The 14,369-nt window shown below is 31.7% G+C and overlaps 2 protein-coding genes and 2 long non-coding RNA genes across 4 annotated transcripts; 1 reads left to right on the top strand and 3 right to left on the bottom strand.

Annotated features, from left to right (window-relative positions):
* Positions 1–5: 5 nt before the first annotated feature.
* Positions 6–3,414, bottom strand: hrg (poly(A) polymerase hiiragi). Its single transcript, XM_040713382.2, has 2 exons — positions 2,588–3,414; positions 6–2,445 (listed from the first exon to the last, which is right to left on the bottom strand). The coding sequence occupies exons 1-2, from the start codon at positions 3,083–3,085 to the stop codon at positions 1,162–1,164; spliced, it is 1,782 nt and encodes a 593-aa protein (XP_040569316.1). The 5' UTR covers positions 3,086–3,414; the 3' UTR covers positions 6–1,161.
* A 126-nt stretch (positions 3,415–3,540) lies between these two features.
* Positions 3,541–5,187, top strand: LOC139905368 (uncharacterized). Its single transcript, XR_011780040.1, has 2 exons — positions 3,541–3,917; positions 3,999–5,187. It is a non-coding gene; the product is annotated as an uncharacterized lncRNA (long non-coding RNA).
* Positions 5,188–6,192: 1,005 nt separating this feature from the next.
* On the bottom strand, positions 6,193–8,062 carry eIF3i (eukaryotic translation initiation factor 3 subunit i). Its single transcript, XM_040713384.2, has 4 exons — positions 7,515–8,062; positions 7,323–7,456; positions 7,132–7,262; positions 6,193–6,465 (listed from the first exon to the last, which is right to left on the bottom strand). Exons 1-4 carry the CDS (start codon positions 7,973–7,975, stop codon positions 6,217–6,219), a joined length of 975 nt encoding a protein of 324 aa, XP_040569318.1. The 5' UTR covers positions 7,976–8,062; the 3' UTR covers positions 6,193–6,216.
* A 2,762-nt stretch (positions 8,063–10,824) lies between these two features.
* On the bottom strand, positions 10,825–11,590 carry LOC139905556 (uncharacterized). The gene is made up of 3 exons (XR_011780422.1): positions 11,539–11,590; positions 11,195–11,476; positions 10,825–11,135 (listed from the first exon to the last, which is right to left on the bottom strand). It is a non-coding gene; the product is annotated as an uncharacterized lncRNA (long non-coding RNA).
* Between the last annotated feature and the right edge of the window lie 2,779 nt (positions 11,591–14,369).

Here is a 14,369-nt window from a genome sequence, read left to right on the forward strand (position 1 = left end):
AGAGGCTGCTAGAAATTGAAAAATAATAGTAATAGTAGTGGTAATATTGATGATATTACAAAAAAGTTAATAAAATTGAAATTAAATGTATTTTTATTTCTTCATGGCAATCTTTTATTACAAAGGATTTATAGATGATAGTCTAAATATATAAACTACAGGAGAAATAATATTACATCATGTATATCATGAAAAATGTTCAAATAATAATGCAGTCATTAATATGAAAAAATAGAAATATTTTCGAATTCTTTCTCCTTCGCAAATACTATTTTTTTTTTTTTTTGAATTATGACCATAGTTTTTTTTTTATCATTTTTAATCAAATTTTAGATAAATTTTATATATATATATATTTTTTTTTTTTTTTGAGGAATAATTGTTAACATAACATTTTCCAGTAATTCCTCAATTAAATAAAGGAACTTTTTAATGAAAAGCTAATAGTGAAATGTATAAGAAGCTCCTGGTTTTTTTTCTTCAAAATATATATTATATTTTTTTTGGTTTTTCTTATTTATCAAATACAAAGAGCAATTTTCAATTAAATAGTAGCTTATTGCAACATGTTCCAAGATTTGACATTTAAAATGGAGGATATTATTATTAATATTATATAATGTGAGAAATTATCAAAATAAAATAAGTAAAAAATTATTCTTCTTTTTTTCACTCTTATGAAAATATTAAATATTAAAAATTAAAATTTTCATTATCTTCCTTACTAACCACAATTTCAAGTTAATGAATATCTGATTATTTAGTAATTAAAGGAACAGAGTCATAGTACAAACGAAACTTGCTGCCTCCTGCATTAAAATTATCGTTACCCTAACAATTGCATTTTTAACATACAGTTGAAATACGATTTAATTGTTGTTGTTTTTTTTTTAATTTGTTTGTCTAGATACAATATGTACATTGTACATAGACCTGAACTGGTATGAAGAAAAATAAACAAGGGAATAATAATAGTATATAACGAATCAGATTTTACTAATCTGATAGCTTTTGGAGAGAAAAAAATCAAGGAAAAAATAACGACCACATATTAAATTCGGAAGTGAAATAGTCTTCTAGAGTCTTAGTAATAAGTCTATTTATGCTTGAAGAGATGCAGAGAATGAGAAGGATTATCTATATTCTTCCGAAAGACAATTATTACGAAATCTGAAGTCCATTCCTAAGTTCTATTTCGGACGTCTTGGTCCTCTTTAGTGGAGGTTGAACCACATTCTTATCCTCAGTCGAAGGAGAAGATGAAATGTCCTTGGAGTTGCTGTCATTTTCGTTGTTAGTTACACCGGTGGCATCCTCAGTATCATCAACAGTTCCTTGTTCATCGTTTAAATTAGAATTTTCTGCTTCTGATGATGATACAACCCGTTTTTTCACACTATCCCTAGACGATTCATCGTGATTCGCGGCGGGTGAATTAGTTAAACTAGAAGGTAAGGACTTGCGTTCCGATTTTAATTTATACCTCTCGTTAGGAGGTAGATATTTGGCTAGCTGTTTTCGCCTTTTGTAACAAGCCTCGACTTTCATTCCGTCCTTCCACATTTTAATCGTGTGCGCTGAGCGCATAACAATGTCTGTAAAGTTTCTAATAGGAGTTGTGAGATCTAAATGATTTTGTTCCACTACATTTTTAATAATAAGTCCAATAAACCAATAACAACACGTTTTCTCTTGTCCTTTGACTTGTGAAGGATAAGTTTTTGGCCAAACATGAGCCAGCTCTATTGATTCTCTTTCCAAGTTTCCGACTAAATGACGAACCTTTGACTCAACAAGACCATACCACTCTAATTGATCTTCCTCAGAGGAAGAACTAGCCTCCAACACTATGAAATGCCTATACTTTGCGAAGAAATTAGGCGTTTCAAAAAGTTTATCCCAATTAACTCTTCCCACAACGAGGTCGTCACATATCTGTCTGGATGATTTGAACTCTGCTTTCATAATTTCTAGAGTTGACCTAGATACATTAAATGTTGAATTTTGCTGTGGATAAGCCGGAGTTATAATTGGCATATGATGAAAACGATCCGAGACATTAAGTCTTGGATCCCAGACAGGGAAACCAAGGCCCACGTCTTCCGGCTTTTTCAATAGAACTGGTTGTGGCCACTGCCAATTTGAAAAAACGAGAAAGAACTTTTGTATGAGTTGAGAAGCATCCGCATTAGGATACAGCTGACAAACTCGTGCCACTAACATGGCCCAAGACACCCCTCCCAGGTAACCAAGAACGTTGCTGTATATACCATGTCTCTTGGCCCATAGTTTGATACCTCTGAGAGTGAGGCGAAAAGTGTCTTTATTTGGAACTTGATTTAAGATTTCATCAGTAACACGACATCCATTAAGGCTGCGAACACACTTGGGATCTAAATTTTTGAGCAGTATAGGATCACCGAGCGTTTGATTATCTGTGACTTCCTGCAATTCAAAATTAAAAGAATGGAATCCCAAAGATTGTTCTCACTCAACTCGGGCCTTTCAACTATTTCTTTAGTTTAACGTGAATATGGGAAAAGGAAGGAAAGAAGGAAAAAGACAAGTGAAAACAATCTTTGCAAACCTTGAGAGCCAGTCTCGCAAATGTCATATCGATCTCAATGCCATCAAAGTTCATTTTAATAACAGGAACGAATGCTTCTGGAACGGATCTCAACTCTGAGACTTCGGGCTGGGCTCGAAGTTTATCAACGAAGGAGGAGAAGTAATCCTCCCTCAAAATGTGTCTGGGGGCCACACAGAGCGCATCGATATCTGCTCCGCGGTTGTGTACTCCTAGGCGGTAGGACCCGAACGTGTACACATTCCCCCCCACTGTTTCCGCCAAATTGAGGGGCATGTTCTTCTCCAAGCTCACTTCCTTGATCCACTCTTTCACTAACACGTTGAGGCGACTCAGAACGGCCATTCGGTGATTCAACTCATCCCCAGTGTCAAACACGCCGTAGGGCTCCATCGACTCCTTCAGGAGGACCGTCCTTTCCACGTCCCCGGATTCGGGGAAGGCTAAACTTATCGGCGGAGTGATTCCCGTCGTCATGCTCCCACTGTTCTCATTCATTCTCCACTCCACTCCACCTGCTTCCTTCAAGTCCCTCTTCTAGCTCTAGCTATCCTCTCCCTGGCTAAGAATCAGTACTCGGAGCTCAGCAGCACACACACACTTCAACAAGAACACCAAGAAAAGGAAGCAGAAGAAAATTTATGAGTTCAATTAAAGATACCTACGAATTAAAAATCACAACCCACCACTTTTTTTACACCATAGAAACAAAGTCGAACTACCTGCATCTCGCGTCACTTTCTATATGGACCCAATGTGCAGTTCACAATGGATTTACCAATCAAAATTCAATATTTCTACACTCCTTTCCTTTTTCTGCCTCTCTCACACTACTCCCGGTGATTTTTCTTTTTCTTTTTTCAGCCATTCGTATTACTACTACTTACTACTAGGTGGCTTCCTCCAGATAAACCGGCAATCTTATTTTCAGCTAAGAAGGGAGCTACTGAATTAGAGCTTTATATATATAGTTAACAAAGTAGCCAAACGAAGACCACGTGATCAGTATTTCAACAATGTAGTGACGCAACGACACTTTTTTTTGTCCGCTATGACTGTTGAATAGAACTAACTACACAGCCTCCATGAATTATCACAGTTACATCAATTAACAAGTTAAATTCAATAGATTAAAAAAAAGTGCTTACTTAAGGAAAAAATAGAAGGAAGAGACAGCTGATGAATACAAACAACAAAAGGATCAAAACATTCAAATATTTATATAGTAAATAGCTGTTTCGTCTGACTTAATAATGTGATTTTAGGATCCAAATAGATAATGAGGGTACTCAACATAGCTCAAATTTCCCTCTTTTCTCTTATCAAAATGGCAAGTATAAATATGAAATCTGGAAAATGCGAAATAGTTCATTGTTATAATAATTCATCAATCTCAATTTTCACTTTAAAGGAGTATATGATATCTTAAAGGAATCTCTGATTGGTGTTTAGATTCGGCTTGAATCGCATGAAGCGTAAAACAACATTATGAAGAGCATTTTCATAATTGATTTTTTCTTATAAATTCCTAATATTCTCGTTTGTTCTCGTAAATACCTATTTTAATAAAAAACTTTTAGAATATCTAAGACAAATAAACATGTAATCAATGAAATATCATTTATTCTACAAAATATTAAATAATAAAATTAAGTCTTTCAACCTATTATTGATATTTTTAAAATTGTTGATTCTTAAACTGAATAAGATATAGCAACCATCAAATATAATTCCTATCTTCATTTCAGAATGTCTTGTTTTGCACTATTTTTTCACCAACCCCAAGGATTCCATAGTACTATGTAGGACATATCACTGAGTGGTATCCTCTATATGTATGAGTTATGAATATATTTACAGTTCCCATTTTTTCAATCATGTCATCAAAATTTATTTTTTAGCACTGTCTTCTTTATAAGTTCTTCGCTTTAAGATTCGTCGATGGGAGTCCACTTTTTGTTAGTGCATTGAAAGTCGAAAATGGGGGTACTGCTCCATCAACAACTAACATGAGTCCACTTAATTTGTGCTTAATGATGTCAGAGTCCTTGAAGGGCTTAAAACATATCCTTGACCATTTGGTTTGTATCCAATCTTAGCGACAGCTAAAGAAGTACTGGATTTTTAGGACATCTGAAAATAGATGGTTAATATATATATGGAATATTAAATTAAGTAACAACTAACAAGGATGCCAAAACATATGATTGTTTTATAAAGTTATGAAAATAATTATGGAAAAAAAGATTATTTTTACATAATTGTAGTTAAGTTCACATTTCTTCAACAATTTACAAGCAAGATTGTGCTCTAGGGATCTAGACGAAAAAGCCGGTGCTCTTGAAGTACAATTGAATGTAATGCAAGTTGAACTCTACGAATAAAAAAAATAAGGATGCATCAAGTTCCAATGATATTCACTACGATATACTTATCTAATACCAAACTCCTTTTGTAAAATTAGGCCATTTTATCACTAATTATTAATTTATTAAGATTAAGAAATATTGTTGATAACTAAAAGGCTAATGTTAACATAATAACTGAATGATTTGATTCATATGTTCCTTTATTGTTCATCAACTGAACGTTTCAATAAATTGTTCTCGTTATTCTAATAATTAAAGCGTTAAAACGCTTTAATTCTAATAAGTAAGCACTCTCTACTTTATATCTCTATGGTAAATTCTGAGAAGAGATAAACAAGTTGTCTAAGTAATACTCATAAGGAAAAACTACATTGTGACGTCATCTGTAGTAATATAAAAAGCGACATCTTGGTTGGAAAAATGATAACACTACGACCTCAAGCTAACAGGAGCTACGTTTCGTTTTCTTATATTATTCTTCGTCTAGCTATTATAGCTTAGCTAGATTCATAATTAAAACTTATCATTGATCATAATTTATTTTCCATAACGAAGTTATAATAATAATACTCCCCCACAGGAAATTAATTTAGTAGCATTTCCATTTTACCAATGTGTGTGGAAATCTTGTCCTAATAGAATGTGTGTTGAGATATCTAGCTGACAGTTGCATGCAACTTATTTAGCACTTTTCAAAGGGGGACGAGTTAATCTAATATGTTTTATTGAATTTAATTGTTGAAAGAAACATTATACAGGCCATCACAAATGATGTGACATCGTCCAATTGAGAAATAATTGACTATAATTCAGATCCACGTTGCTGCATTAAGAGAAAAAATAATTTTGTCAATAGTACCAATTGACTTTTGTCAAATAAAAAATATCTGGCATATTACTTAAAAAGTTTTTTTAACTAACATATACCTTCCAATCCTTAACGAGGTGGCGCAGTTAACTGACAATAACTTAAGATTTTCAATTTATATATGTATTTTTAATGAAGTAAAAATCTAATGAAAAAAAAATGCAATAGAAAATCAGCCTAAAAATACAAATTCCCATTGTATTTTAAGTATATCCAGATAGAAAGCAAGAGCTAAAGATTGAGTTATATCACTTCAAATGGTTTCGGATTAAATATTTGTATATCCTTATTGCCTAATAATCTTTTTCAACCTTAGAAAAACAGAAGAAAATACGAAAAACTAAGAAGTTTCAATTACAAATAATAGATTATAATTTAACATCAATTTATTTTCAAAAACCAAAGTTATTTTCAAAATATGAGGGGTCGAATGATTGCACACGAACGTAGCCATCCTCTCCTCCAGAAGCATAGCTTAAACCATCTGGGTGGAACTGTACCGAATTAATGGGACCGAAATGTCCTTTGACACGTCCGAATTCTTCTTCAAAAACAACATGGAAGAATCTAGCATCGAATTTCCCAATGCGAGTGGAAGTCATGGTTACATCCATAGCTTCTTGACCACCACCAAGTAGGACCTGCAAGGAAACAAATGAAGATTATTTAAGAGAATGATATATATGTAAGTCACAATTGTGACAGGCTTAGAGGGTTTTCATGTGACGATAGCATTGTTGATGTCTGGAATATTGGGGTACTAAACAACCAAGTATCAAGAAAAATGATGAACTATTTTATAACATAATGAGACTAACAATTTAAAAGGATTTAAACCTTACTGTCTATCAAAAATCTATCTCCCTAATGCCTACTTTAATTTAAAAGTATGTTATAATTGTTAATTAATAACATATTGTATGCAATAAATTAACTATAACAATGGAAAAAAATAAGCTAATTTTCTCAATTTATCCTGCTTTTATCGTGCCTAATTGATTAAAAAAAAACTGATAGTATAAATTTAGGCATTTTGAGGAATTTTAGTACATAGTACTTATTCAAATACTACTGTTAATCATAGGCATAAAGTATTAATCAATGGAAGTGTTAAATCTTTTTTATTCTGAAAGCCATTTGATAAAATTATATCAAGATTTATTAGAAACTTGTCCATTTTAAGTAATAAAAATATATACTTTGAGCCCCCCAAGATGGCGTCTCCATCAATTATAATTAATTCATGACAGTAGAGAAAACGCTCTATTAAGGAATGAGTCAAAATATGAATAAAAAATATAACTTACATGATCCATTTTAGGAGACAGACTGGCACTGTTAACAGGTCTTTCCGTTTTATAAGTTTTCATACACTTTAGTGTACTAAGATCAAATAATTTAGCCGTGTAATCCTTTGATGACGATATGAACATTGATGCTATAAATTGAATAATAATGAATTAACTAATGAAATGAGAAGAAAAGAAAGATTATTAACCATCGCCTGAGGGTTGAATATCTGTGATAGTTTTAGTATGGTCAGATGATACATGTAGTTTTTTATTCATGCGCACATCCCATTGAGCAATGTTACCATTTTCATGCCCTGTGATAATGGTATTATCCATAAACCTGAAATCAAGGAGAAAGGGCAGAATAAGATAAATAAATGAGAAAACTAGGGACGCACCAGATGAGTGCAGTGATTTTAGGTCCGTCCATAGGGATATCATGCTTCATAATGGGATCTTGATCCTTGAAGCCTTGCCTCACATCAATAACAGAGAGAGTACAAGGGAACTTCATGTGATTGTCTGTCGTGTAGGCCACATAATTCCCTGAGAAACTAAAGCCACAAGTACGAACTGAAGTGGAGGTATCAATTATCCCCAAGGAACTTCCTGTTTCAACATCCCAAAGACGAACTGTGTTATCTCCAGCACCTGTTATCAAATGGGTTGAGGTCCAGTCCACATCCAGGCACCAAAGAGCTCCAGTATGACCATTGAAGGTTCCGAGCCGTTCACCATTCACAGTGTACCAAACATTGGGTTTCTTATCTTTTGCGCAAGAAAAAAGAAGATCTCCCTCTCTATTGTAACGGATTTGAGTGATGGAACGATCGTGTCCGAGTAGGGCTATGGGTCTCATCCTTGAAGGATTTATTTAACACGTTGTATGGGCAAAGCCGAGATACACTGATTCTGTTGATGACGTATTCCCTTCTATTTTTTATTTGATACAAAATGCCGACGCCTACCTCAGCACCAAATATCGCTTCCCACATTTTTAGCTGGACTAACATAACTAAAGAAAAAGGCACATAGAAAGAGGAAAGATTACTTTTTACAAAGATTAATTTAAAATGTGATTTTGATTACTTTTCGATTTGTAAGTACTTTTAATGAGCACGTACAAAATAATTATTCTATGTTGACTCAACAAAGTAACTTAACTCTGAGTAATCAACGATTTAAAGCACAATCTTATACATTTATATTATTTGCAGCTACATAATGATTCATCAGTTATCATTTATACTAAAATACACTATCAAGAAAAGATCAAAATCAAATTAATATTTAATTTAACATTTTATATTGTTATGAACACTATAACCGCTGAAGTACATTTTGGACATAGATTGAGTTAATGTAAGGCATGTAAGCTAAAACCCCTAGACTCTCAAGATTTATTATATTGAAATGTATTTTATATAATTAGAATGTAAATCAATACAATTTGCCTATACAAATTCCCTAATATAAAATTAAAATTCCTCCTATGAGTGGAGACATAATTAATCAATTACTTTCATGAGCATCTTTGATACTTATAAGTAGTTATTTAGCAAGGATTTTCAGCACATGTATATAAATTATGATTTTTTATTCTTATGTTTTTCGTCGATTGTCGTTATAGTTATGACTTCCACATATAGTTTCATGTATGTATGTATAACATAAATCTTTGGGTAGTTCTTTATTAGTATAAGACAGTCAGGTTCATGATGTCTTGAAACATAAGTAATATATTTTATCTTTATTAAATATATCTCCTAAAGGAGAAGGAGATTGGCGACAGTTGAAATATCTATAAGTTATAGTTATAAAGTTTTTAGTTATAGACTATAACTATAGTTGATAATATTGTAGAGAAAAACGCGTGCAAGGAGGAGGGGAAAAAAAGACATATGGTATCATTGTTTAAAATACTGATGTGATTATCATCTGCCTGCTTTATTATGATTTTTGAGGGTATAACGAATGTATTTATTAGCAAAATGTTTAATGAAGATACACTACGTATAATTGACTTCGACGTTTTTTATCCGTTACAGTAGATTTGAAAACGTCACACTCCATGAAATTGTAATTCATTATGAACCTTATTCTCAGAATAATAGCTAATGAAACGACAAAGTAGAGTATTTGAAATATATTTGAAGCTCAAAGTTTAAAAAAGAAGGCTTTAATTAAATATAATCTACATACTAAAAAATAAACCATTAAACATTTAAGTTAAATATACAAAATTAAACAATTAAAATCATATAACTATTAATAATAATAAATTATAAATACAGAATATTAAAATAATAGATTGATCCAGATAATTTTTTCTTGTTCTAACATTGGAATTCAGTTAAATATGTCATAACTTTAGGTTGCAATACACAAGCGAGACGTGGAGTTTAATCAAAAAGATAATCACCCCTCTTCTTCATGTGCAATTGTGCACAGGATAGATATATCTCTACCGATGAGATCTAACTAATTATTAATAATAAAGTAAATGTCAAAATCATATAATTAGACAATAAATATACTAATAAAAAAATATTAGAAATAAATTCATCGTAAAGATTTAGAGCAAAAGCTAATTATGTAGTAATGTCCGGCGATATTACTCCCTATTAAGAGCATCAAAAAAGATTTTTCCCCGTTATTTAGTTATGCTTATATAACAACATACTATTATCATGAAGGATATACACAATTGTTAATTATAATGCAACACCCAATGTAACTACCCTCGTTGTTGTGACCATTTAAACAGTTGTTTTTGCCTTTTATGAGTTTTCTGAACACCATTTCTTGGAGCCCATCAACCATAGCTAAGCCTTAAGTGATAAAAAAGAGCTAAGAAAGATTCTTTAGACAGTGTGGTGTACAATTTCCTCATAAGAATGGGATAGTTTGCTTACAAAAAGCTTCGAATGCACAATACCTGGTAAGAGAAGCCACTATGCAAGAGTATGTAAGTGTCCAAAAGAAAATTCTATTTCGATCATCCAACCCAACCCAATTAAAAGAGTATCGTTTAGTATATACCTTTAACTTAAATGATTTATTTATTTACACATGACTGAAGAGAGATTGTTGTATATTATTCATATATAACTTCCCTATAAATAACTTTATAAATGTATATTATATTCTGTAAATTATTGCATGATAAAATATATTGTTAGTTAGAAAACATCAAACCCATCATTACAGGTAGTGTACTTATAACTATAGTTGGTAATATTGTAGAGAAAAACGCGTGCGAGGAGACAGGGGGGAGAAAGACACATGGTATCATTGTTTAAAATACTGATATGATTATCGCTGATAATCACATCAGTATTTATCAGTTGCCTGCTTTATTATGATTTTTGAGGGTGTAACGAAAGTATTTATTAGCAAAATGTTTAATAAAGATATACTACGTATAATTGACTTAGACGATTTTTATCCGTTACAGTAGATTTGGAAACGTCACACTCCATGAAATATTAATTTATTGTGAACCATATTCTCAGAAAAATAACTAATAAAACGACAAAATAAGAGTATTTCGTAATATATTTGAAGTTCCAAATTTAAAATAGAAGGCTTAAATTAAATATAATCTACATACTAAAAAATAAACCATCATACATTTAAGTTAAATATACAAAATTAAACAATTAGAATCATATAACTAATAATAACAATAAATTATAAATAAGAGTATTGAAATAATAGATTGATCCAAATAATATCTTCTTGTTCTAACATCGGAATTCAGTTCAATATGTCATAACTTGAGGTTGCAAAATACAAGCCAGACGTGGAGTTTAATCAAAAAGATCATCACCTTTTTTCCTTATGTGCAAGTTGCATATACAATTGTACACAGGATAGATATATTTCTACCGATGAGATTTTAATAATTATTAATAATAAAGTAAATCATAAAATAATGTTAGATTTCAATCCATATCTTCTTCCAATCTTAGTAAGAACAGCTTTTAGAATCCCACTTTCATTTATTTCATATTTATCTAAAAAAGAAAAGTTAATCCATGCAGTCAAATTTAACTGATAAGGCAATTCAGGCAACCATTCTTGACTTATTGTAGTTTTCTAACATGACATCGTAAAGATTTAGAGCAAAAGCTAATTATGTAGTAATGTCCGGCGATATTACTCCTTATTAAGAGCATCAAAAAAGATTTTTTTCTCCGCTATTTATGCTTATATAACAACATATATACACAATTGGTAATTATAATGCTACACCCAATGCAACTACCCCCGTTGTTGTGACCATTTAAGCAGTTGTTTTTGCCTTTTATGAGTTTTCTGAACACCATTTCTTGAAGCTTATCAACCATAGCTAAGCCTTAAGTGATAAAAAAGTAATATTTATTGACTATGTAATATTGGAAAACTTAATGATCATACCCAAGTCTTTAAGTGAAGAAACTAGTCTAAGACAAACTAGTTGCGAACCATCATACCCAAGTCTTAAAGTGAAGTAAGTAGTCTCAGACAAACTAGTTGCGAACCATCCAAAGCTACTACCCCCGTTGTTGTGACCATTTAAGCAGTTGTTTTTACTATTTAATGAGTTGTGTATCATAATTCTTGATATGTTTAGCTAAAATAGAATCCTATTTTAGGGTTAGATTTAAAAAAGATTGAATACTTACTGTTAGATAGTACAAAATTCAGAGTTTCATTTGAAATTAGTAAATATTTTATACTTTTTTCTGATAACTTGATCGTAATTTGGTGTGGATGACTCAAAACATTTTTATATGTATTTCTATAAATGACATCAGTACCAACATCCTCCATTAATTTAATGATGGTTCCTCGGGAAGAGATAGATTTACCCGTGTATTTATCCATAAATTTTTTGAACTTATATGATTAGCAATGGATAAGGGTATATACATGCAATAAACATCTTTGTGAGATCAGAGTTAAATTGTGACTGGATGTATTAATCAGTAACTTGATTTTTTAGATGAATATCCATGCTCTTGATATGAGATGAGGATAATGAGTAGCGTGTAATTCTAGACAGGGGGGAAATAAGGCACATTTATATCGACAAATCCAACAAGTCATCTGTTTCTTATCTGGTATGTATTTTTCAAATTCCTGGGCCTCCATTTTCATAAATCCAGACAGAAGGTGAAGTTATTTTAGACATTTTATTCAGTTCTCATTCGCTTAAATTAAATATAATCTACATACTAAAAATAACTATCAGCATCTAACATTATATTAATATTGAATAATAAAGGCGGGAATGATAACGTTCTTGATTGATAGAAGAAGATGTATATTATTTAATCAATGATGCCATGCGTATTCATTTATTTCTCCTCGCACGCTTTTCTACTCTTACCAAAATTATCACCCATACAAATATGTACACTCTAGGGTTGGGTTTAGCTCTGAAAATCCTGGATCGGTCTGAGAATTTTAGTTGAACAAATTAATTCTATCCTTTATAAAAAAGTTTGGTTTAGATCAGGGGTCACCAAACTAAGGCTTGCGATGTCAATTCATCCGGCTACCGACTGCACTTGAATTTGCCTGATAAAACGTATGGCTAAAAATGAATCTGTCACTTTTAGAAGTTACAAAATAGAGTATAAGATGGCAAAACGAGCAAAACTGTTTTCTGATGACTACTTCATCTAAGAGTGTATGAAGAAAACAGCAAAGGATTTGTGCCACAATAAATTTATTTGGAAGTGTAAGCCTTTTGGCAAGTTCAGTTCTGCAGATTAAAAAAAAAATACGCCATAAGCTAGGAACTTATATATTTTATACTTTTTACTGATAACTTGATCGTCATTTGGTGTGGACGACTAAAAACATTTTTATATGTATTTCTATAAATGACATCAGTACCAACATCCTCCATTAATTTAATGATGGCTCCTCGGGAAGGGATAAGTTTACTCGTGTATTTCTCCATAAATTTTTTGAACATAGATGATTAGCAATTGATAAGGTTATATTACATGGAATAAGCATCTTTGTGAGATCAGAGTTAAAGTCTGACTTGATGTATTCATCATTAACTTGATTTTTTAGATGAATATCCATTCTCTTGATATGAGATGAGAATAATGAGTGGCGTGTAATTCTAGATAGGAGACCAAAGGCACATTTATTTCGACAAACCATCTGTTTCTCATCTGGTAAGTAATTCCCAAATTCCTGGGCCTCCATTTTCAGAAATCCAGACAGAAGGCGACGTTACATTAGGCATTTTATTCAGTTCACTATCTACTATCACCATCTAATATTATATTAATATTGAATAATAAAGGCGGGAATGATGACGTTCTTGATTGATAGAAGAAGATGTATATTATTTAATCAATGATGCCATAAGTATTTCTTCTCTTCTGCTCGCACGCTTTTCTATTCTTACCAAAATTATCACCCTTACTTATAACTTCTTAGTGACCATCAAAGGAAGAATAGATAATTTTGCACGAAATCTAAAGAATAAAAATGAGGCAATAAAGTAACAAATTATTTTAAAAATATTGTTAATATTTACGCGTTGACAATTTAATGATAACAAAACATTCATTCCATTTGGTGATCAATAATTCCATCAATTTCTTAGTACTTAGTTTGAACCTCCTTTTCGTATTGATGATATTCATCATACTAAAGACTCTCTCAGTATCACAATTGACAATTAGAGTATTTTTGTATAAAAAGGTTTTCACTTGTTGAAAGTTGCTTTAGTTTTGTGCAGCCAGGATTCTTTTAAAGCACTTCTTTTAACTTAATGTAACATTGTAGATATTCACTCATAAATTTAGGACTGGGTATCGAATGAGTGTGTTTAAAAAGTGGGAGCGAGACATATGGTAGTATTGATTAAAAGTTACGGTTCTGGAGGATAGAATATCACGTGATGCTGGTATAAAAATGAGAATCTTCTATATTTCATATTACACTAGAAGAGTAAATATAAAAAGTAGTTGAAATGTTCAAATTCAGGACTACCTGATTTACTTTGTGAAAATCATGAAAAAATTTCCAAATTTCTATAATATAGATTTATTAACAAATATAAATAAAAGTCGCTAATATGATGTGTCATACAATGAGTAGTCAAAAACTTTTGATTATCACTTAAACCGTAGCACTGGATTACTTGTAAGTTTAGACATTCCGTCTCCAGCCACTCCAGTTTTTTAATGAATTCTGATATCGGGGCCTAGCTAAACAATGCACCATCCCTAGAAGAC

Source organism: Lepeophtheirus salmonis, chromosome 5 (assembly GCF_016086655.4).
Source record: "Lepeophtheirus salmonis chromosome 5, UVic_Lsal_1.4, whole genome shotgun sequence".
In the NCBI taxonomy this organism is placed as follows: domain Eukaryota; kingdom Metazoa; phylum Arthropoda; class Copepoda; order Siphonostomatoida; family Caligidae; genus Lepeophtheirus; species Lepeophtheirus salmonis.